The sequence below is a fragment of the Gavialis gangeticus genome, unplaced genomic scaffold (genome assembly GCF_001723915.1).
Source record: "Gavialis gangeticus isolate Ggan-Ray unplaced genomic scaffold, GavGan_comp1, whole genome shotgun sequence".
Classification (NCBI taxonomy): domain Eukaryota; kingdom Metazoa; phylum Chordata; order Crocodylia; family Gavialidae; genus Gavialis; species Gavialis gangeticus.
This window is the reverse complement of record NW_017729006.1, coordinates 31,663,226-31,684,633: the sequence shown is the minus strand read 5'-3', so window position 1 is coordinate 31,684,633 and position 21,408 is coordinate 31,663,226. Positions and strand designations below refer to the sequence as shown.

The window sequence follows — 21,408 nt, the reverse complement described above, 5'->3', positions numbered from 1 at the left end:
CCCCCTCCTCCATAGAAACTGGGAGAAGTGGACAGAGCATTGCTCTAAGGCAGTGATTCTCAACCTTTTTTGGGCCAGGACCCATTTGTAAACATTGATGCCCAATCCTGACCCAGTGCCCCTCACTCCTGATCTGCTGTCCCCAGCCCCCAAGTGTGTAGGTTGGTGGGATATGGGGGGCCCCCCAGGCAGCCCCTTGCAGGCTGGAACTCTGCCTGTCTGCAAGGGAAAACCAAGTGTTCCCTGTGCTTTTCTCCTTCAAAGGCAAAAACCCATGTTTTTTCCCCTTCAAAGGAGAAAATCCACATTTTTACGTGGCAAACAGAAAACCTGGATCCCTGATGATCATGCTTATTCTTGGAAAAGAGAAAATGAAAGATAAGATAGTCTTCTGGCAAGTAGCCCATCCCCTTACCTTCACATACTTTAGAAGCTGCCAACAGTAAAAAAAAACAAACAAACAAACAAACAAACAAAAAACCCCACAGTGGTTAAGGAAAACAGGGGTGTGAGCTGAGGGTAAAATGACCAAGTTACAAATTATATGAGAGCAGATGTCTGGGTAATCATCTTGTACTGCTAAATAAAAGGATGAAATTGGACCAGGTTGCTGATTTACAAATGATTCCTGCAGATTCACGTGACAAGATACTTCTGCCCCATGGTTGAAGCTACATCTGTGGAATGTGCTTCAAAGTCCTTTGGAACAGCTAGTCACTTCATTGTCCAGATCCATGTAATGCGTCTTTTGTTTGCATGCCTGTTTCCCCTCTGCCAAATATGAAGTTTAAGAAATAACACCATTTCTTTTCTGATGCAGTCAGTCATCCTGATGATAATTTTTAGTCAACACCTAACAATTACTTTGCTTTCTGGTGCCATTATGACCCAAAACTTTAATCTGAGGCACAGATTTCCTGTTCTCAGTCAAAACTACCTTTTTTCCATAAGGAACATACAACATTGAATGAGGTTCCAAAGTGCTAAGCCTACCACTGTTTATGCATTTCACAGTGAAGAGTCATGAGATAAAATGCATTAAAAGATCCCTGGAGCAGAACCAAAATCTCCCCTCTGCCAAGTGAATTGCTGGGATACAAAATTACATTCCCTTGTTTTGTTTCCTGGCCCTATGACTCTTCTATGCCCCTCTGTGGTGTTCCAACTTCAACAAGTGTGGAAGGTACCCAACCTAGGACATAGCCTGGTGGTGAAGGCACTTTCCTGGGAGATGAAAAATCTAGGTTTGAATCCCCATCCCATTTGAGAAGCGCTTAGAATCTAGTTTTCCACTTCCTAGGCAAGTGCCCTAACCAGTGAACTATTATATAAAATGCAGGTAAGCCCACAGGTCAGATCCACTCCTTAGATCAGTGGTATTTGGACAGTAAGGCTCCTCACGGGTCAAAAAATGTGGTGGTGAGGCAGTGGTGGTTGCTCCCCTGCTGCCAAATTTCCAGACCCATAGAGAGTCCTGCAGGCTGGAAAGTGTGACTCTGCACAATACATCAGGTGCGTAGGGTCCAATCCCAGTGCACAGAGCCAGGCAGGAGCAGTGTGGAACCTAATCCCAGCATGTGGGGCTAGACAGAGCAGTGCAGGACACCAGGGTCCAATCCCAATGCATGGAGTTGTGCAGAAGCAGCAAGGGTGAAGTGTGGGGTGACATGGCCCAACCTGTCCCATAGGGACCAAAGGTTGAGCACCTACCTCTGCCATCTCTATCCCCTCCTCAAAAAAAAAAAAGTCAGTCATCTATACTTAAAAAGGGGGAACTAAAGCAAGAAGGAGTTTGGGGCTGTAAATCATTCTCACAAAGGGCCCTAAGCTCCTAACCCTGACCTGCACTCTGGCACCTAAATCCAAGAAAAAGGCTGAATTTCAGAAACTTCAGCACTTTCTACTGATTAGCTTGTGAGTTATTCCCTCACCAACACGCTGGCTATACATATGAAATTTAGACACATAGCTCATGTCTGTGAATTCCCACTTCTAAAGCCTTATGCCAAAAAAGCTAGGTGCGGTGATGCTTGAGGACTGCCAAACAAAAGCCACTTTGTGGATCTGACAATAATGATCATTCTAGTCCAGAACAAAAACACCTCCCCTCCTTTGCCCACCTCTGATGTTATTGCATGACAGCTTTGATTGCCATGGATCCAATGGAAAGAAATTTATGCTAGCATCTTTTATAAAGGGTGGGGTTTATGGAAAATCTAATTGAGAAAGGTACATGTGTTTGCCCTTTGTTGTTTGCTGGGGTTTTTTTGAGGTGAATGACTGCACAGTTCTTGAAGTTGCTTTTTCTTCCTGCTCAGTTAGGCTTTCATTTTGCAGATTTGCTTTTCTGAGGGGAAAGAAATCAGCCTCAGCTGGAACAACAGTCTCCTTCACTTCCACAGCCACTGTGATGATGATTTAAGGCATATAGTTCTGGCATCTGGTTCTCTTTTCAGAACTTCTACAATATCATGACTTGCCTATTAAGGCATTTACCCTTGGAAGATTGCTCCTATTCAGACCTGATTACTTCATTTAGAACAACACTTAGGAAAAACCTTTTTTTTTCCTGCTGGTGGGAAAGTATTTGCCTGTAGGGGATATTTGGCTTCCTCAAACTCCTGTTTCCAGGCCAAAAGCCAAGATGACTCAACAACAGAGTTGAAACGGTCCTGTGGGAAAAACCTGTTTGGGGAGTATACTTCAGATTTGTCCAATTCCAGAAAAGAGAGTCCCCCCACCTTCGTCAACTAATGAAAAATCTGCAGGTAAGTAGGAGCCTGAAGAAGATGGAACTAAGTGCTTCTTGAGCTTGTGGCCTTTGGAGTCTCACTTATTGTTTTCTATACAGTATACAACTTTGGTCAGAAGAATACTTCATTATTTTAGGGATGGACAGGAGGATCTGAGTCCTATCTCCCTTTTCCTTATGGGATATTAAGGATGATGATTACCATGCCCTAACAGCTCTCAAGGAAAGAGGCACTTGGGATCCACCTACATCAGTAGTACTCAACCTTTTAACTTCAAGGCACTCCCCCTATAACTTTTGTGAACTGACCAGCACCCCATTTCAAAAACTAATTTATTACCAAATTGATCTCCTTACAAAGAGACCAGGCAGTGTGAGCAGGGAAGCAGCCAGACAGGGAGAGCTTGGACCTGTCCTTACCCCCTTTTCTCCTTGCATCTGAAGCCAGAGCCTGCTCTTATTTTCTCACACCTCATTTATCTCCTTACACTTTCTGTGTCATCCCTCAAAGGATCTTTCTACACCCCCTGGTTGAGAATCTCTGGCCTACATTCAGAAAAGTGAGTGGGGGAAGATCAGATGTACATACGAACATAAGAGCAGCCATTTACCAAGTTAGACCAGAGGTCCTTCTTGTCCAGTATCTTGTGTCACAGAGTGGATGCTGAAAGGGAGAGTGAGCAGGGTATGACCAGGGTTTTTTTCCCCACCGTGCCTCTTTCCCTTTCAGCCTCTGGCATTTAAGGTCCAGGAAGTTCTGAAAGCTCTACTTCAACAAGGTCAATAACCTGTACCTATATAAGGTAAAAAGATGGAATGTTATTTCATAGACGTTAGGGCTGGAAGCGACCTCCGAAGATCATCAAGTCCCGCCCCCTGCCCCAGGGGCAGGAAGTCAGCTAGGGTCAAAGAATCCCAGCAAGCTAAGCATCCAGACATTTCTTAAAAGGGTCCAGAATAGGTGCTTGCACCACCTCTGGGGGGAGTCTATTCCAGGCCTTGGGGGCTCGGACAGTAAAGAAGTTTTTTCTTATGTCCAGCCTAAAACGGTCTTGGAGGAGTTTGTGGCCGTTGGAACTTGTCATCCCTCAGGGCGCTCTGGTAAACAGGCGTTCCCCCAGATCCTGATGCACACCCCTTATATACTTATGGGCAGCTACCAGGTCACCGCTGAGCCTGCACTTTTCCCAACCATCCCTGAGCCTGTGCTTTTCCATTTAACCTTTTAGCTAGCTCCAAAATAGCCTTGAAAAACCTTGAGAAAACAAACTCCACTGCTGTGGTCTTCCAGTATAGCCCCAGGGCGATTTAGTGCTACATGCTGGGTGAAGCAAGTAATACTGGCAAGGAGGGGATCTCCAAAAGCCCTTCTCTGTTATAAGATTCACAAGGTTCCCTGTTACTGCACTGATACTCCCTGCTTCAAGAGATTGTCTTGCTTCCTGGAATCTGCATTTCTTGGTAGCTGACTCCAGTATGGGGGGCCTCTAAGCCACTATCATCTTCATCCTGCACAACAGATTCTGACTCAGTACCGTGCTACCCTATTGCTTCAGCTGATGTCTTGGTTGTTGATGTCCTGGGATAGGAAGGAAAGGGATGGAGAAGGCGTAAGGTGCAGGAGAAGAAGCTGCTACTTCAACTTGCAATTCATATAAGTTTACCTAGTGTCTGGCCCCTGTAAGCAAAATAGAACTTAGACCCTAAACACAAATGGGACCCCCATACTGCCACTGTTTGGAGTTACACATGATCCAGCCACACGTACTCTTCAGGCAGTAAAAGAACAGTCCACAGGAAGAAAGATAAAAGTAAAAATGTAACAGAGAGGAAAACAATAAGTGCTAAAAACAGAGAAGCAGTCATAAAAAGATTTCATTTTTGGCCTTCCAATAAACATCAAGAGGGGAAAAGGAGAGCTCTCTAGCTACTCATTATTAAAGCAGACATATCTGATAGGGAGCTGATAGTCAGGCTGTCTCCCCTACAACTCATCCTGACTCACAACTCCAGCTGCCTTTATCTCTTAATCAAGAAGACCCAACCTACATGCAGAGGAGCAGTGGACATTCTGCTGAATATGGTAATTCATGTTTTTCCCAAGAAATGAGCCTCTAAAAAATAAATAAATAAATAAATAAAATCAAACAACACTTAATAGCAAGAGTAACACACATATACACACATGCACGCACACGCACGCAACAGGAACTATACATATACTTTACATTACACACAATCATTTACCCTCAAATGTGTCACTATTGTTCTGGGAAAAATAATCCAATTTATATGTTAATTTTCTCAATCCTTCAAAATAAGGTTAAATAACAAACTGTGTTTCTGTTCTGAAAAATGATTGAGAAAACAGCATGATGGATCCACATGTAAAGCTTTCCACATTAAACAGTTCACTTTTGCACAAGTAAAAGAGCAAGCTCAAACTGGAACTGGTGGCACATCAAAGCCAGCAAAACGTTACACAGATCAGATTCCATGCACATGTGGAAACACACTGCTTTCAGCCGAGTACTTCAGGTATAAATAACTGAAAGTGATTCCATAAGTGGCAACAGTACCCAACTCAGTCTCTCTTTTGCTGTGCAAGTCTTGCAGGACTAACAGGAGTAATGGGTAGAATATTGTGTGTGTAGAACTCTATTAAGTAAATGTGGTACAAAGAGGAGATGTAAGATACCTTTTTGCAGTTATCCGCACTTAAATTCTAACCTGGAAGTATAGAGGTGCAGGAGAAGGAAGCAAAACACAACAGAAACATGAAGTCTGATCTGGCAAGTCAACACAAGTTGAGGAGGCTTAGCAACTCATAGGCTGCAAAGAGCAGTGATAAATTGCAAATACTGGTGCCCAGTCCTCCTCCTAATAAATTCCCATTTACTTCTCTGGGAAAAGTTGCATAGAAAATATACGCTATAGAAATACAACAAGGAAAGTATAGATAAATCAATCACAGTTCACTGTTCCTAATGCTAGGAAAATCAAACATGAAACTTTTTTCATAGACTACTTCACTCTAACCACAATAAACAGAAGTGGAATTCTTCCCTTGCAACACACCAAATTTGGTATTTTCGTTTCACTTCATTTTAAAGTGGAGCTCTTGGTGTCTAACTTTGCTCAAAGTTGCACTGTTCATTGGGTTCTGAAGACAAACATTCAAAACTGTGAAAGCAAATGAATAAAGCACGGTGATTTAACACATTTAATGAACAATGACTTGTCAGACATTAAATTAATATATGAAATAAAGAAAATAGTCTATTAGGCAACTTAAAACAAATGCAAAATGCACAATTTGCATTATACTTGCACTTACCTCTCTGATAATCTTTGCCCCCTTTGAATCCTTCATATTGACAGCTATGCTCTGGGGACAAAAAAAAAACAGCAATATTCTCACTTATATGAAGTCCTTCTGTCACTCAACCTGATACCTTACTGAAAATGTAAATAATTTTGAAATCTCCCATTCAAAATTTTAATTTTGATTATTTCAAAGAACTATTCAGTTCCTTACTGTAATGCAATGCTAATTTTAATCTTGTCATGTTTACATAACATAGGGTTTACACAAATATTAACTACATTTGGGTCATTTAAACTAAACTATTTAAATAATATTCAAAATAAACTAATATTTAGAAATCTAGCTTAAATTGTTAGTTGTTGATTTCCACCTGTTACATTTTTCTGATTTTTCAAAAACAATGCTGCTGTTCAGCAGACTCAAGTCTCTAATACTACTAGAAAAATAATTTAGAGAACTTAGTACGCAAATTATTATGTTTCACTTTAAAAAAAAATTAAACCACCATGCACAACAGTCAAGCTTTCACTTACCTTTTTATTCCGATTTACACTGAGATAATAAACGCTTTCTGTTCCAACAAAAGGTGGCCCCCAGGCTCTTGTATCATCACCAGCTCCTGGAAAGAATGTTATATTCTTATATAGTGCCTTGTTATGCTGCAGTGAAGACACAGGCAAACATGCATAAAATGAACAGTGTTCTTCTCCAAGTTCACTATTCACTGTCTTAAGTATCAGCTAGGACAGTCAAAACACATCCTTTAATCACCACGATAAACAGTTCAATATTATACATTTTTTAAATATTTTATAAGTGTAAAACCAAACTCCCAAACATGATTAAGCAAAACGGACATATTTTTGCCATTGTTCTGACCATTTAAAAATATTTTTATTGCAGCCAAAGCACAAAAAGTACAGAACAAGTGTTGATATGAACATCAAAAAAAATGTGGACATCTTCTACATAAACACTAGCTGTTAAAAATAAATATTCAGGACTTGAATTGGACTGGATTGTACTGAGTTGGTAATCAAGCACGTTCTTTTAGGTTGGCATCTTGTCCTCCAAAATTTAAAATTTTTAGAAAGCAATAACAAAGGGGGTGTTCCACCTTTAATGTTATGAAGAAAATCTTCAAACTGCACACTATGTAGGACCAATGTTTTAGGTCAGCATTTCACCATTAATCTCTAAAAGGCATTCATTCAAATGATTTAGATGCCCACATATTAAGTATTGCACTATAGGTCATAACATGTAAAAAGAAAAGAGAAAACATAGTTTGAGTGACATTTCATTTTGATTTCACTAGTGGTAATGCACAAAGAAGATAACCATCTTTTTCCTGAAAAAGTCAAAGGGAGAAGGAGGCCTGCGGGCCCTCTAAGTCTAAGAACAGATGCAGACATTCAGTTTCTCCTGTAAAGTGTACAGATGTTCAGAACTTTTCCTCCCAAATAAAAAATGTCCACTGCCTTGGTCCAAGAGAAAAATAACCCAGGAACAACCACAGTTAAATTACTCTCAAAAGAGGTGCTCCACGGCAACTAAATGTCTGTACAGGTTTTTTTCTGAGAGAAGGCACACTGTCCTTCAGCATCCCAAAGTGCTTTTCTCCCATCCATTCCCTTTTCCCCCTCCCCAGTGAGACAGCATATTACTCACTGAACTTTGCTGCTCCAGCCAAGCAGGGAGCAGAATACACTCCTTCACAATCTCACATTGTGCTGCATGGAGACACAGGCTAACTCTGAGAAATCTGGGTCAACCAATCAGGGTTACCCTGTGCACCGCTGCCATCTGTCTCTGGGCAGACTGAGGGAACCTGCAGAGTATGCCAAGATACATGTACATCAGCACTACAAATTCTCTGGTCTTCAAGAGCTCAGACTTCAAATGTCTCTTCAGGGGTTCCTAGGTAAGTTCTCCTACCAGAACAAACCTGGAAAAATTCTCCCAGATCATTTTAATATGCCTATACAGCCTAAGTGTATTCAAAGCTGGCTAATACAATCCTGAATTGCTTACTTCCAAAATGCCATAAACATCCAAACTCTGCCCAGAGCAATGGAGACCTGGTCTGCTCTGACAAAGCATAAGGGACCTGGTAACTTCTGCCCTGTTGCTGCTGTTCCTCCTTCTACTGGAAAAATATTTGTAAGTGAAAATTTAGATTAAGATGTAATCACATAACTCTAAGAACTAACATCACAGGGACATGCCTACTGTGACTAGACTTCAACCATGCGCTTTCTATACAGGAACTCAAAACTCATGGTGAGAGAAGCCAATCCTGGAGTTGCTCGGAAGAATGTGTGTGATTACATATTATTACTACTTATATTTCTATTGTAGTAGTGCCTAAAGCCCATAACAAGTTTGGGCTCAATGGTGCTACACACTGTGCAAGCATATCATAAACAGCAGTCCCCAACACCTGCACGTTTTGGGGTGGAGCTTTGGAAAATTCCAATATTTATTCTACATGGTCCTATTTCAAGTTCTGCCAACAATACCCTTCTCCCATGTAAGGAGTTAAAGTGCATTTCTAACAGGTCAAGCCTAACAATGCTACTGTAGAACAGAAATATTGCTACCAAACACACTGATTTCCGTCCCATTTTACAAACACTGGAAACTCAAAGACCATACTAGACTACCTCTATGTCACAACGCAAATTTGGTAACAGAACACAGGTCTCAGAAATATTGGACCCATATTTTAACTTCAAGATGCCGTTGTCTCTCCATAGGCAAGATACTTAGAATAAAATGTTTTTCAGATTTACCTGCCTGTCAGCATTGGATGGGGAAAGGACCAAAACTTTCCCAAGTGAAAGGATTTGAAACCCTACAGAAGGATGGTTGCAGGATGACTGGTTGGCTGAAGTGACAGAATAATTTTCCTAAGCATTCACTGCAGATACATTTCGTGCTTAGGTAGAGGACACAGAGAGGGTGGTTTGGCTTTAGCGGTTCTCTTAAAATAAAGTAAAGCGTTTTTTGTTTGTTTTGTTTTTTTAAGGAAAAGCATGGAAGCTTATGTAAGAAAAACACATGACAACGGTGCAACTGCTATGACATAGCTTTATGCCTCAAGTTCACAGTGAGGTACAATACTGGAGGCTAAAAATGAGAATACATCCAAAACTGCACGCCCTGGAGTTTGTTACTCTACCTGTAAAATTTTAAGAAAACTAAACTAAACAAATTCAATATGGAATAATTAAAAAATGTAAATATTTCCCTAAAACAAAACAAAGAAGAAAATTTCCTCATATCTAAAAAAGGTATGCAAAGTGAAAAAAAGAAATGTTATGCTAAACCAAAGCGTACCAAAGAATCTTGCTGTTCCCAAAAGCATAAGATAAATTCTAGCCATGCTTATATTTGCCATACGTCCAACTGTACCAGGATCAAAGGCAGCCATAACAAAACTCGTACATATGATCTAAAAGATTTTTCTGTACCTAAACAGTTACACCTGCAATCAGTTTACCTCTGATACTTCTAGAATGAGACACAAGTCCTGTGTGCAGGGATGGACACGTGACATTTTACAGTGACACATAAATCCCATTTCTATATACACAGGGATATCAGATACTGGACTTTAAAGCTGTAACAATTTGATGCGCAAAAAGTCTTTCACTTGTCTGGGAGTAAATCTTGCATATCTTGTGAAGGGCAATTTCCCATTTAGGAGAAGGCAGCATTTCTCTTATAGGGTGATTAAATAAAAGAAGGGAAAAAGAGAGAAGAGTTATTTGAAACTATTCAGTAATTAGAGCCATGGATCTCAACCTTTTGGTCCCACAGGCCACGTGGGTAGTGCAGGGCCAGTCAGCAAGCCAGATTCATAGTTTCATAGTTTCTAGGGTCGGAAGGGACCTGAGCAGATCATCTAGTCCAACCCCCTGCCGTGGCAGGAAGAGCACTGGGGTCAAATGACCCCAGTACGGTGGTCATCCAACCTCCTCTTAAAAACCCCCAGGGTGGGAGCCTGCACCACCTCACTTGGAAGCTGGTTCCAGACCCTAGCCGCCCTGACCGTGAAGTAGCGCCTCCTGATGTCCAACTTAAACCTTCCCTCCGCCAGCTTGTGACCATTGTTCCTGGTCACTCCTTGCGGCGCTCGGGGGAACAGGGACTCCCCCAGCGCCTGCTGATCCCCCCTAACCAGTTTATAACAGGCCACAAGATCCCCCCTCAGCCTTCTCTTTTGAAGGCTGAACAGGTTCAGGTCCCGCAACCTTTCCTCATAGGACCTACCCTGCTGTCCCTTGATCATACGAGTGGCCCTCCTCTGGACCCTCTCCATGCTGTCCACATCCCTCTTGAAGTGCGGCGCCCAGAACTGGACGCAGTACTCCAGCTGCGGCCTGACCAGTGCCGCATAGAGGGGGAGGATCACCTCCTTGGACCTGCTCGAGATGCATCTGTGGATGCACGACAAGGTGCAGTTGGCCTTCCTAGCCGCCTCCCCACATTGCTGACTCATGTTCATCTTGGAGTCAATAATGACTCCCAGATCCTTTTCCACCTCCGTGCTGACAAGAGGGGAGTTCCCCAGCCTGTATGTATGGTGCCGATTGTTCCTCCCCAGGTGCATCACCTTACACTTGTCCGTGTTAAACCCCATCCTATTCTCCTCCGCCCATCCTTGTAACCTATCTAGGTCCAACTGTAGCCTGTTGCTCCCCTCTATTGTGCCCACATCCCCCCACATCTTAGTGTCATCAGCAAACTTGAACAGGGTGCTTTGCACCCCCTCGTCCAAATCACTGATTCAGACCCACACTAACCAATCTAGCACACAGGACCATGCTAATCTACCTGCAGGGCTCCCCAGGAGTCTGGAAATTTGGCAGCTGGAGAGTGGCAATTAACACTGCCACTGCCCAGCCACCAAATTTTTGGACCCAAGGGGAGGCCTGTGGGCTGGATGACAGCACTGAGCACCCTGAGAGCATTAGAATTTATCTCAAGAGAGATGGACAAGTTAGCAAAACTCCCTTTTATTCCATGAATCAAAAGACTTACAATCAATATTTAAAAAGTATTGCAAAATTACAAGAAAAAATTCAGTGCATTACTGTATTTTTACGTTAAACACCAATGTCTTGTTTCATATGATACTAATCCACCTACTGACTTAATGCTACTTCATATCTCTTACTGCCACTTTAATGACCAAACTCAGGAAGAAAATAATTATTTCTGTATTCGCCTTTGAGCAGTAACATGTACTCCTCCTGCTTAAGTTCACAAAGGAAGATTTTAGCTCAGGGAGAATTAAACTACTGAAATAGAATACCACCATGGGAAAACACCTGCTTTCCCCCTTATTTGCATGAGATGTGTCCTGGTGTGCATGTTACGTGTGCATTTATTCTGTCACAGTACAAAATACACTTTAAAATTCATAACATTGGGCTAATGCAATAGAAATCAACGTCATCTCCTTGGTGGGACACGAATTTCTATTTCTTGTTTGCCTTACCAAAATGTTGTTCACAAAAGTTTAAAGGGATACTTTCAACAAATCTGGTCCAGATTTTAGGGGGTTTGTTCCCACTAAAGGACCATTTCTGTGTATTTTCAATAGAGACATTTATAAACACAAGACAGCCTTTAGAATTAGTATGGACAGGACTAAATGCTGCTTTCCCTAATCTAGGTACAGAAGACTTACCCCTAACTTTTAACTGTACCAGTTTCTATGCATCTATACTGGTTCTTATGTAGGCACCCATCAGCTAATTAAAAAAAACCCTGAGGACAGCTCCTGGGCACTCTCTCTTCCTTTGGAAGGGACAGCCAGGAAGCATCAAGATTTTTAAAACTATGGCAACAACCATGTTTGAGAGTTGAGAACCTTGCAAAGGGATAGAACTAAGCATATTATCTAAAATTAAATGTACTAGGGTGGGTAGTATGGAGGACTTGACAGAGACAGAAAAAAAAGTGACAGCAAATTCTCACACATGGATTTGAATTTTGAAAATACCAGTGTCCATTTTGTTGCCTTCTTCTGACACCTGGACTATGTCCAAGAAAATACACCAATAAAGACTTACAGACAAAAAACATTCATTTTTTTCATCCATCCAAATCAATCCTTGTTACCCTATCCATCCAAATTCAAGATTACTTGAATGTAAGATGATGCCCCAATAATTAGATTCTATATGGAAAATGTATAAATTGGTATCATTTCCCATGAATAGAATCTAATTATCAGAGGTTTGCCTTAAATTTGAAAACAACAGCAGGGAGGTGTGGGGGACAAAGGAGGGGAGGGCAGACAGCCCTCTTGCCCCCATCATTTATCCCCCCACTTCAATGCCTGTGTCCCTGCTACTGATGCCCTTTGCAGCCTCTGCCCCACTACTACCTGGTCCCAACAGTTTCTGCCCACTGCAGTCTCTTCCCCCCCAACCTGCCTCACACAGGCTCTGCCCCCTTCCACGGCTTACTGTCAGGTGCAGGACATGGAGCACATGGAAACTCTGTCCCCTGCCAGGCCACACAGCAACAGCAACAGCTCTAGCCCCAGGACAGGATGGAGCTGGAGCCACATTCAATAGTATGCAGTAGAGGGGAGAGGGGAGAAGCTGCAGGGGGCAGGTGGCTTCTGCAGCTCTGACTCCGACACCAACTCGGGCTCAGGCTGGAGTTGGAACTGTAGGAACAACAGCAGTAGCTGCCACCACCACCACCTACCCTACCTTGTACTTGAATCCAAGACAAGGAATTCCCCCATCCCTCCCCACGACAAAGTTGAACGAGGGAAATCTTCATCTTGGATTAAAATGAATATGGCATTTTTTTCTCCTTTCTACAAATCTAATTTCATAAGCTGCCAAATGAAAGTGTTATGACATGTAGATGTTGAAAGCTCACTACAAAAGCTTTGACAATCACCACTCCCAAGGATTACACTGCATGTGCTAATTACTGTAGAACTGAAGGGGGGAAAGTGCATGAGTGCATGGACCTTCTAGTATTCCACTACATCAGATATTGATATAAGTAAGAAGACTTAATTTATTACATATATTGTGGGGTCTGGCTGTATCACTTTATGGCATCCAGGCACTGTTAAGAAGCCTTTTATTGCACCCCTGTGATGAGAAGCACCAGTCCTACAATTCATAACTGCTGCAGTAAAGAATCAGACAAAATTAAGATTCTATTTTCATAGTGTGAGGAACCCAATACTAAAATTTTGCACAAGCACACAGGTTTATGTTACATTAGTGGGAGTTAGATGTGGAAATCCACTGAGTATTAATGGGAGAAAAGAGCCTGGAGTGACCAGTTACAAGCTTGGTGTTTCGATAAGTAACAGATGTCTGATTAATATGCCAGACGCCAAGGATTCACGAAATCCAGCTGTAAAAGCAGATGGTGTATTTTCCTTCCAGAGGTCAAACAGAATGGGAGTGCTTCTGAAGCACTTCCAAGACCTCCCTGAGAAACAAGTGATGAAGCTAAAGGGCACTTATACACGTGTCCGACACCTGCTCCCACATGCTTGAATTAGAACGCGGTGGTGGAGCCGACTCGACTAATCAAGTCACTGGAGCGTTCTAGTTAGATGCTCCAGCAGACTTGCGGTCCCGTGTATTCAAAATGGCAGTGGGGGGGGGCTTTAACTAAAGTTTGTTCAACGAGCTTTAATTACAGTACCCCCGCCACCATTCTGAAGTGCAGGACACTGAACACACGAGATGCTGTAAAGCATGTGTAAAGATGTCCATAGAATCAGAGATATTTCACAGGGTAATTGTGGCAGGACACGACCTAGGGGTGCCGTGAACTCCCCTAGCGCCCCCTGGCTACCGTGTCAAGCCGGTGTCCATGCACCCTCACCAATCTCGCCCACCACGTCTTTGATGTTTTAAATGTTTAGGGGAGGCTGCCTTTTCTATCTACTTTGACACGGTGCCTTGATGTAACTTAGCCAACGCTCTGTCTAGTTGCCCCGGTGCACTCTAGCCTTAGGGGCTACACGTAAGTCCTACCGTCACCCGCACTGGGGTCTGTCCCCCATGCTCACGCAGCCCGCGCTGGGGCCTCTTGCTCCGAGCCCTCGCCAGCACTGGGGCCTCTTGCTCCACAATCCCGCAATCGGGGCTCAGGTGGCCATAGCCGTGCCTGGCCCCCAGACCCCCTTTTCGGGTCTTGCGCCCCACTGGGGCTTCCCACAATTGGGGCTCAAGTGGCCTCGGCCTTACCTGGCCCCCAGACCCTCTTTCCGGGTCCTATGCCCCACTGGGGCTTCTTGCCTGCGCCCACACTGGGCTCCTCCCTATACTGCCCACACTGGGCCAGGGTTGGGACACCCCCAAAATGCAGTGCCCTCTCCAGCGCCAGGAACTCCCCCACTACTGGGGAGCTCCCATGAGGCCTCCTCCAACCCCTACAGCCTCACCCGGTCCTCCAGTGTTACACAATAACAAAACAGAAAACACAAAGCCCCTGGGCTATAACATAAATCCCAAATCGACCTGGTTCCTCCCTACATATCCCTATCGGGGTTTCCTCCACCCAGTACCATCAAGCAGACACCCAGACCATCAGGCTTCTCTGCTGTGCCTGCCCTGCTTGCTCCAGCTTCCTTCCGCTGCCAGAGGGGAACTGCCTTTCCCGCCTCAGCCTGGCTGTTTATAAAGGCCAGGCCCTGCCCCCTTCCGGTCAGGTGACCAGACTGGTTGCCCCAGCAACCCGCAGCTGTGCTGCCCTGGTGACTGGCAGCTGAGCCCATATTACTGCTTGTCAGTAGCAGGCACCTTAGTGCCCTGCTACAGTAATATACAGTGCTAATTGTAGGACCACCATCTTGCAAGATCTAGCAAAGTCACCACATAAAGTGTATTGTGTCACCAGTAATCAGCGATGCCATCAGTGTGGTTACCAATTCTAGGTACAAAACCATTTCTTCATTTCAAACCATTTCTGTTAGTAGAGTAGAGTTAGGTTAGTCCCAACTCTTACCACTCTTAAATCAATATATTCTCATAAACTGCACTATCATTCACAATTGCTTTTTAGGGAAAGTATGTATTATACTTGTTTGCCTCAACTATCCTTCATTGCCACCAACAGCATTTAAGTCATGACATTATATACTTTCCTCACCATCCAGAAAATCATATCACAATATTCCTTGCCTGGCCATTAGACTATACACCCCCAGGTCCTTGATAAACAGAGAAAACCAGGATCCCCATCTAAGTAATCACAAATTCACCAATTTAAAAAAAACACCAAAACAAAACAAAAAACACACACACATGAATTCTCCAATTTAAAAAACCTAAAATCCATGTTTTTCTGCATTTTTTGCCACTATGTACATGAATATCAGTTTAACACAATGTTTTATTGATATATTTATATATATTAAAGAAATGTGGAAGCCTACCAGTGCCTCAATCAATATAATAAAATAAATTCTAATATTTTGGCATTTGATTTGGGGGGTTTTTAATCACAGAAAAATCAAAGCTCTCCTTGACCCCTTCACTCACCAGGACATGGATCCAGCTGCGGCTGTCATCCCACTGTTTTGTGGCACTGAGCAGGCCTGATATGCCACTTCCCTGCTCCTCCCCAGGCCAGTGCCCTTCACTCCCAACCAAAAGCCCCTGTTCCTAGTGCTGCCCCTCACTCCAGACCCACAGCCCCCTGGCCTGCTGGTGCCCCTCACTCCCAAGCCACAGCACCCTGTCCCCACTGGTGCCCCACACCCCCAACCCACAGCCCCAACCCTGCTGATACCCCTCACTCCCAATCTGCAGCCCCCATCCCCACCAGTGTCCCTCACTCCCAACAGCCCCCATCCCCGCCAGTGTCCCTCACTCCCAACCCACAGTACCCCCAGTCCCTGGTGGTGCCCCTCACTTCCAACCAATTTCCCAAGCCCCCAAGCCATACTGGTGCCCCTTACTCCCACCCCACAACCCCTTGGCCCTTCTGACCCCACCCCACAATGCACTCAGCCCTGCTGGTGCCCCCCACTCTAGACCTGCAGCCTCTTGCCCCTCCAGCCCTGCCGAAGGGAGGTCCTCAGCTGCCCAACCCTGCATGGACTCGCAGACTGGTGGTCTGCAGGGTGAGGTACATACATTGCACCACATGTAGAATCACAGGCAGCAGCTGGGGCACCGTGTTGCAGGCTGCAGCTGGGGCTGCAGCACGGAGGGGAAGACCAACACTCAGCCTGATCATGCTCCAGACAGCAAGAGGAGGGCGAGAAGCTCCAGGCCTCATCATGGGCTGGAAGGAGGAGGAGGTGGCATCCCCCCATCCTTGGCTAGAGCTCCTGTACTACACCAAGTGGCCTGGCCACAGCCCCGCCCTGGGCAGCGTCTTCTGGCCACCCGGTCCCTGACACCATGGGCACTGGCCCTTGGCACCTCTGCACAGGCCACACAGTGACACATCACCCCCGAAGGACCCCCCTCTGCCCCCTTCCTCTGCTAGAGGGGCTGCAGAGGGGCAGGGAGCTAAAATGGCATTTGGTACCGCCAATGAGTCCAGCTCTATGGTGCTGATGGCAGGGCCCACCCAAAGGCACCAAACACTGTCTCAGCTCCCCTGCCCCACCACAGCCCTGAAACCTGGACACCTCCCTCCCTCTACACGTGGCCCACACAGCACCCTGGACAGTTCCCAAGCCCCTGCCCTCCAACCCCTGCCCCCATAGACTTACCAGCTACCAGGGCTGCTTCCACCACCCTGCCTGGCTGTATGTCAGCCACATGTTAACCCATGCACATGCATGTGGTGCCCCCTGCCTGCAACTGCACTTCCCTCACTCCTCTTAGCCCCAAGCAGCTCCCTGTAGGCTGGAAGGTATCCTCCTGTGGTTTCCTTCTTTAAAGGGGATAATGTGCATTTTTCTCCTTAAAAGTCCCAACTATAATTCAAACAGATTTTCCACATGTTGTAGGGCACTCTTCACAACAGCACAAAAGGTGGAGAACAGAAAACTAAGAACAGATTATAACTAATATTGAAAGACACTCTTACAATATAAAGAAGCCTTACCTGGTTTTTCTACTTTAATAACTTCTGCTCCTAGGTCTCCTAAATTCATTGTTGCAAAGGGTCCTGCAAGCACCCTGCAGCATTAAACAAGAGTAGTTTTTCTTAGTTGTTTTACCAAAGCATTTAAATCTAGAAAGGCTATGTTACATTACAAGCAGATATCACAAACCTTGTCAGATCAAGAATTTTCACACCATCCAGTGGCTTCAGGATATTACCACCTTAAAAGGAAAATAAAACAGATTCAGTGTTTTGTTTTTCAGAAGACTTGCATCCTTCTGCTAAAGTTTGAACTATCTCCTTTATTATTCTCTGCTTTCATGTGTTAATTAGGGATAAATAAAACCTTCTGTTCTTGGCATGAGAATTAATTAGTTAACATTTATTATTAAACATCTCAAAGCAGGAAAGCACTGCTAATGTGTTTAGCATTACAAAACCAAGTTTAGACACCTTTTAGCAGTAGTGTAAATGCTTTAGTTATTTTTTGAATTTGCTGTTCACAAATGCAAGCTTGAAACCTAGAAAGAGCAAACCAAAGAAAGATCTAATAAAAGCCACAACAATCAATATCAAGAACATGGATATATTAAAACTAACAACATATTGACACAAGCAGAGTCCCCAGATACTGAAAGATTTGACCTACGCAAACAGAAGTATGGCAAATGTTTTTTTTCATGTTGTAAAGGGCACTTTAAAAAGCAGACAAGATGTACCAACTGGGGAAACATTTGTTCCGTCTTTTAGCACATATAAAGGGTAAACACAGGGTCCTATCTATCAGCACATTATCTTCCCTTTTAGTTTCCCCTTCTCCCCATAGCATTTCTGCCATCCCTGAAAATATCATCAAAGGCACTAAATGCCATTGGAAGGAATAATTTCCCAGATGTCCTTGGGCACTTTGCCTCTCTGTGATTCAGTTTTTCTACCCATAAAATGAAGATCACCCTGCTTCCCTCCCTCAGAGGGATATAGAGAAGCTTAAATAATTATGTGCAAGTTGTTCTGATACTACAGCAATGCATTTTTCCTTACTTACATTATATGGCATGCAGTCAGTATTCTGTAAAAACAAAGGTTGCATGGCAGTGCCAGGAAAAACATCTCTTTCCTCTATTTGTGTATTTGCTCAAGCAAGGAAGAGAGACATAAAACATAGAGAAATTATGTAGAAGACTCAAATACTCCCTCTCTGTATCACAAAGTATGCATACAGAACATTAGAAAGCACTGGGAATTCAAGGTTACTATTAAAAATATTTTCATTGAAAACATGGCACAGTGAAAAAATGCAGCATTCTGTTCTTGATTCTTAAAACATTTTGCTTAATGAATACAAATCTCTCCTTGGGTTTCAATATTGTTGTTATTTTTTGTTGCTACTGTCACTACCGCTTCCAGGGAAGTGCAAAATATGCAGACCAGACAGTATGTTAAAAATTTGCTTGTTGAAATATGTGCTTCTTAGTTGTTTGTGGGACAGGACATACTGGAGAGATTGGAAAATTCTAACAACAATATGCAAGTATAAAATACTTGTGTGCACAGTTTTAATATAAATCACTTACAGCTTTGTCAAGCATCAACTCACTTAGGGGCCCTAGTTGAGCAAGAAACTTAAGTTTCAAGCAGGGTGGTCATCCCATTTAAGAGTGAAGCTAGCCATACAAATCACAGCTTTTACTTACAAGTACAGTTCCACAAGCACATCTATAGAAGACAGAAGGTCCAAATTTCTCAAACCCAGCTCTGTTTTTCCAACCTCCCCAAAACTGTTAGCTATTCCAGATTATAAAGCTCCCAATTCTTATCCTGTACCATTAGACAATCACATGCACCTTTCACAAATAGGTCTCTCAGAGAAACAAAAAACAAGGCCACAAACTTCCAAAATTGGACGGGATCTGGTACACTCAGTCCAGTTCCGCCGTAGGCCACAAACTTTGCAGACTCAGTGACTGTGGTCAAACATGCATTTGAAAAGCCTCAGATTCCACTCCAGTTTGGAGCACAGATTTGGAAGGCTTTAGTACCATGTGGCTGTGCAACCATCCCTGTACTTTCCCACCAAGCACTTCAAAATTGTCACAATAGCATGCTTCCCCTGGTTGGAGAGGTCCTGCATGCCTGTCTGTAATCCCTACATGTCTCATGGCCTCCAGAACTTCTAGAGGTTCCCAAGTACAGTACAGCATGCAGGAAAGTGCTCCACTGCTGTCTCCTTAGCTCTTCTTTCCACTCACCCTCCATGGGGGAGAAGAGGGAAGGGAGAAGTGGACCACTAAAGAATATCAAAGAATGAAGCAAACCCCTACTACACTGCTGGAGTATACAAGCATTTCAGGAAGTGTTTCAGAGATGTTCCTCATTCTTTAAGGATAACTTCTAAAGCACTTGGACCACTTCTGAAGTGCTTTTTTGGCCATTCATGTCTGTACATTCACTGCCTGGAACATTTCCAGGTCATATGAAGTACTTCAATCAGCACTTCTGTCCACGGCCTGAAAGTGTTTTAGAATCATATAAAATTAGGGTTGGAAGGGACCTCAGGAGGTCATCTAGTCCAGCCCCTTGCTCAACTAAATCATTCTAGCCAGGGCTTTGTTGAGCTGGGTCTTAAAAATATGCCAACAATGGAGATTCCACAGACTGTCTAGGTAACCCATTCCAGTGCTTTACTACACTCCTAGTGAGAAAGTATTTCCTAATATCCAACCTAAACTTCTCTTGCTGCAACTTGAGACCATTGCTCCTTGTTCTGTCATCTGTCACCACCAAGAACAGTCTGCATCCTTTTTGGAACCACCCTTCAGGTAGCTGAAGGCTTTTATCAAATCTCCTCTCAGTCTTCTGTTTTAAACTCAAGACTCCCACAATTTTTAACAAGCAGGGAAGTCATTGCTATTGGTGTATATTTAAATAACATAAGTAACCAACCAATGCAGAAAGCTATTTTATAGTATATTAGAGTTAAGATATTTTTTATCCTGAAACTAATCATTGTAGTGCAGTTGTCATTATTTCTTATGTGCTTTTTGAATAAGTAAACGGGAAAATGAAGATCTCAGTTCTGCCTTTTAAATTGCCAGCAGAAGCGAGTTTTCTTCATTAAAGGGGGAAAAAGAAAAAAAAAACTGTTTGCAGGAGAGGAGAGAATTACAGATTCCTAAATACAGTAAAAAGCTCTGCAACAGGTTGCTTAGGACTAAAACTAGACCCCACTTGATTGCTTGCATTTCAAGCAGCTGGATATCAACACTAGAAATGCAGACACTCTTTATATTGCTGAGAGGCAGTTAGTTGTGTTAGTCCGAACTTAGACAGAAAGCAGGGCAGAGCCGCACCTCAGACTAACCTATTCAGACATGCATAAATTTTAATCAACCGCTCAATTCATCAGCTGCTAGTTAGCTGTTGCTTCCAATGCATCTCTGAATTAGTTGGTCTATAACAGGGGTGGGCAAAATGCTGCCTGCGGGCTGGATGCAGCCTGCCAGGCCATTCTTTCTGGCCCACGGGGCCCCTAAAAAATTTAGAAAATTAACATTCATCTGCCCCTGGCTGCCTGTCATGCAGCCCTTGATGGCTTGCCAAAACTCAGTAAGCGGCCCTCTGCCCAAAATAATTGCCCACCTGTGGTCTATAAGGTGCAACTCTGCCCTGCCTTTTTGATATCAATGGTACAACTACCATCAGCACCTTCCTACTCTTTGCCTCCAACCCAGGCCCTCCCAACTCTCCCTTTATTTTTAACATGAACAGATCAGTTTTCCGTTCAGAGTTGGCCACATTCAAATCCAAATGCTTGAAAGTGTTTCCCACCCACAGCAGAATATTAAATTCTCCCAGGACCTTTCACTGGGGGAAGAGGAAAGAAGAGCAGTCACGTGGAATCAGGTCAATAACAAGGCCAATGCAGCCAAACTGAGAAGTAAAGTCCAATCCCTGATCCAATCAAAAACTAAATAAATCGGTCACCAAAATGAACTTCCCTGAATGCTAACAGGAGTAGCCCACTCCCAAACCAGGGCAATTCTGGTGTGCTGCAGTGACAAGACATGATCTTATTTTCTCGTGTACCACATGCCCCCAGACATAGCTCAGACCTTGTTGTTGAAAGGCAAAAAGGAAGGGTGGGGGTAAAAAAAGATTAGGCCAGAGTCACAGCCGCTCAGAGCCTAATCTTCAGCCGAGTTGCCTTTCCTCATTCTGCACAACCAAAGCTGAATCCCTACTGGCTACTGACAGTGAGCCC

At 43.7% G+C, this 21,408-nt stretch overlaps 1 protein-coding gene across 1 annotated transcript in view; it reads right to left on the bottom strand.

Moving 5' to 3' along the window:
- Positions 1-19,403, bottom strand: part of SUGCT (succinyl-CoA:glutarate-CoA transferase) — a 678,860-nt gene extending 659,457 nt beyond the window's left edge. The window contains exons 1-5 of the mRNA XM_019508722.1: positions 19,397-19,403; positions 17,317-17,368; positions 17,148-17,221; positions 6,614-6,699; positions 6,090-6,140 (exon numbers count right to left, since the gene is read on the bottom strand). Coding sequence (XP_019364267.1) covers positions 6,090-6,140; positions 6,614-6,699; positions 17,148-17,221; positions 17,317-17,368; positions 19,397-19,403 — 270 coding nt within the window. The remainder of the gene's footprint in view (positions 1-6,089; positions 6,141-6,613; positions 6,700-17,147; positions 17,222-17,316; positions 17,369-19,396) is intronic.
- Positions 19,404-21,408: the final 2,005 nt, after the last annotated feature.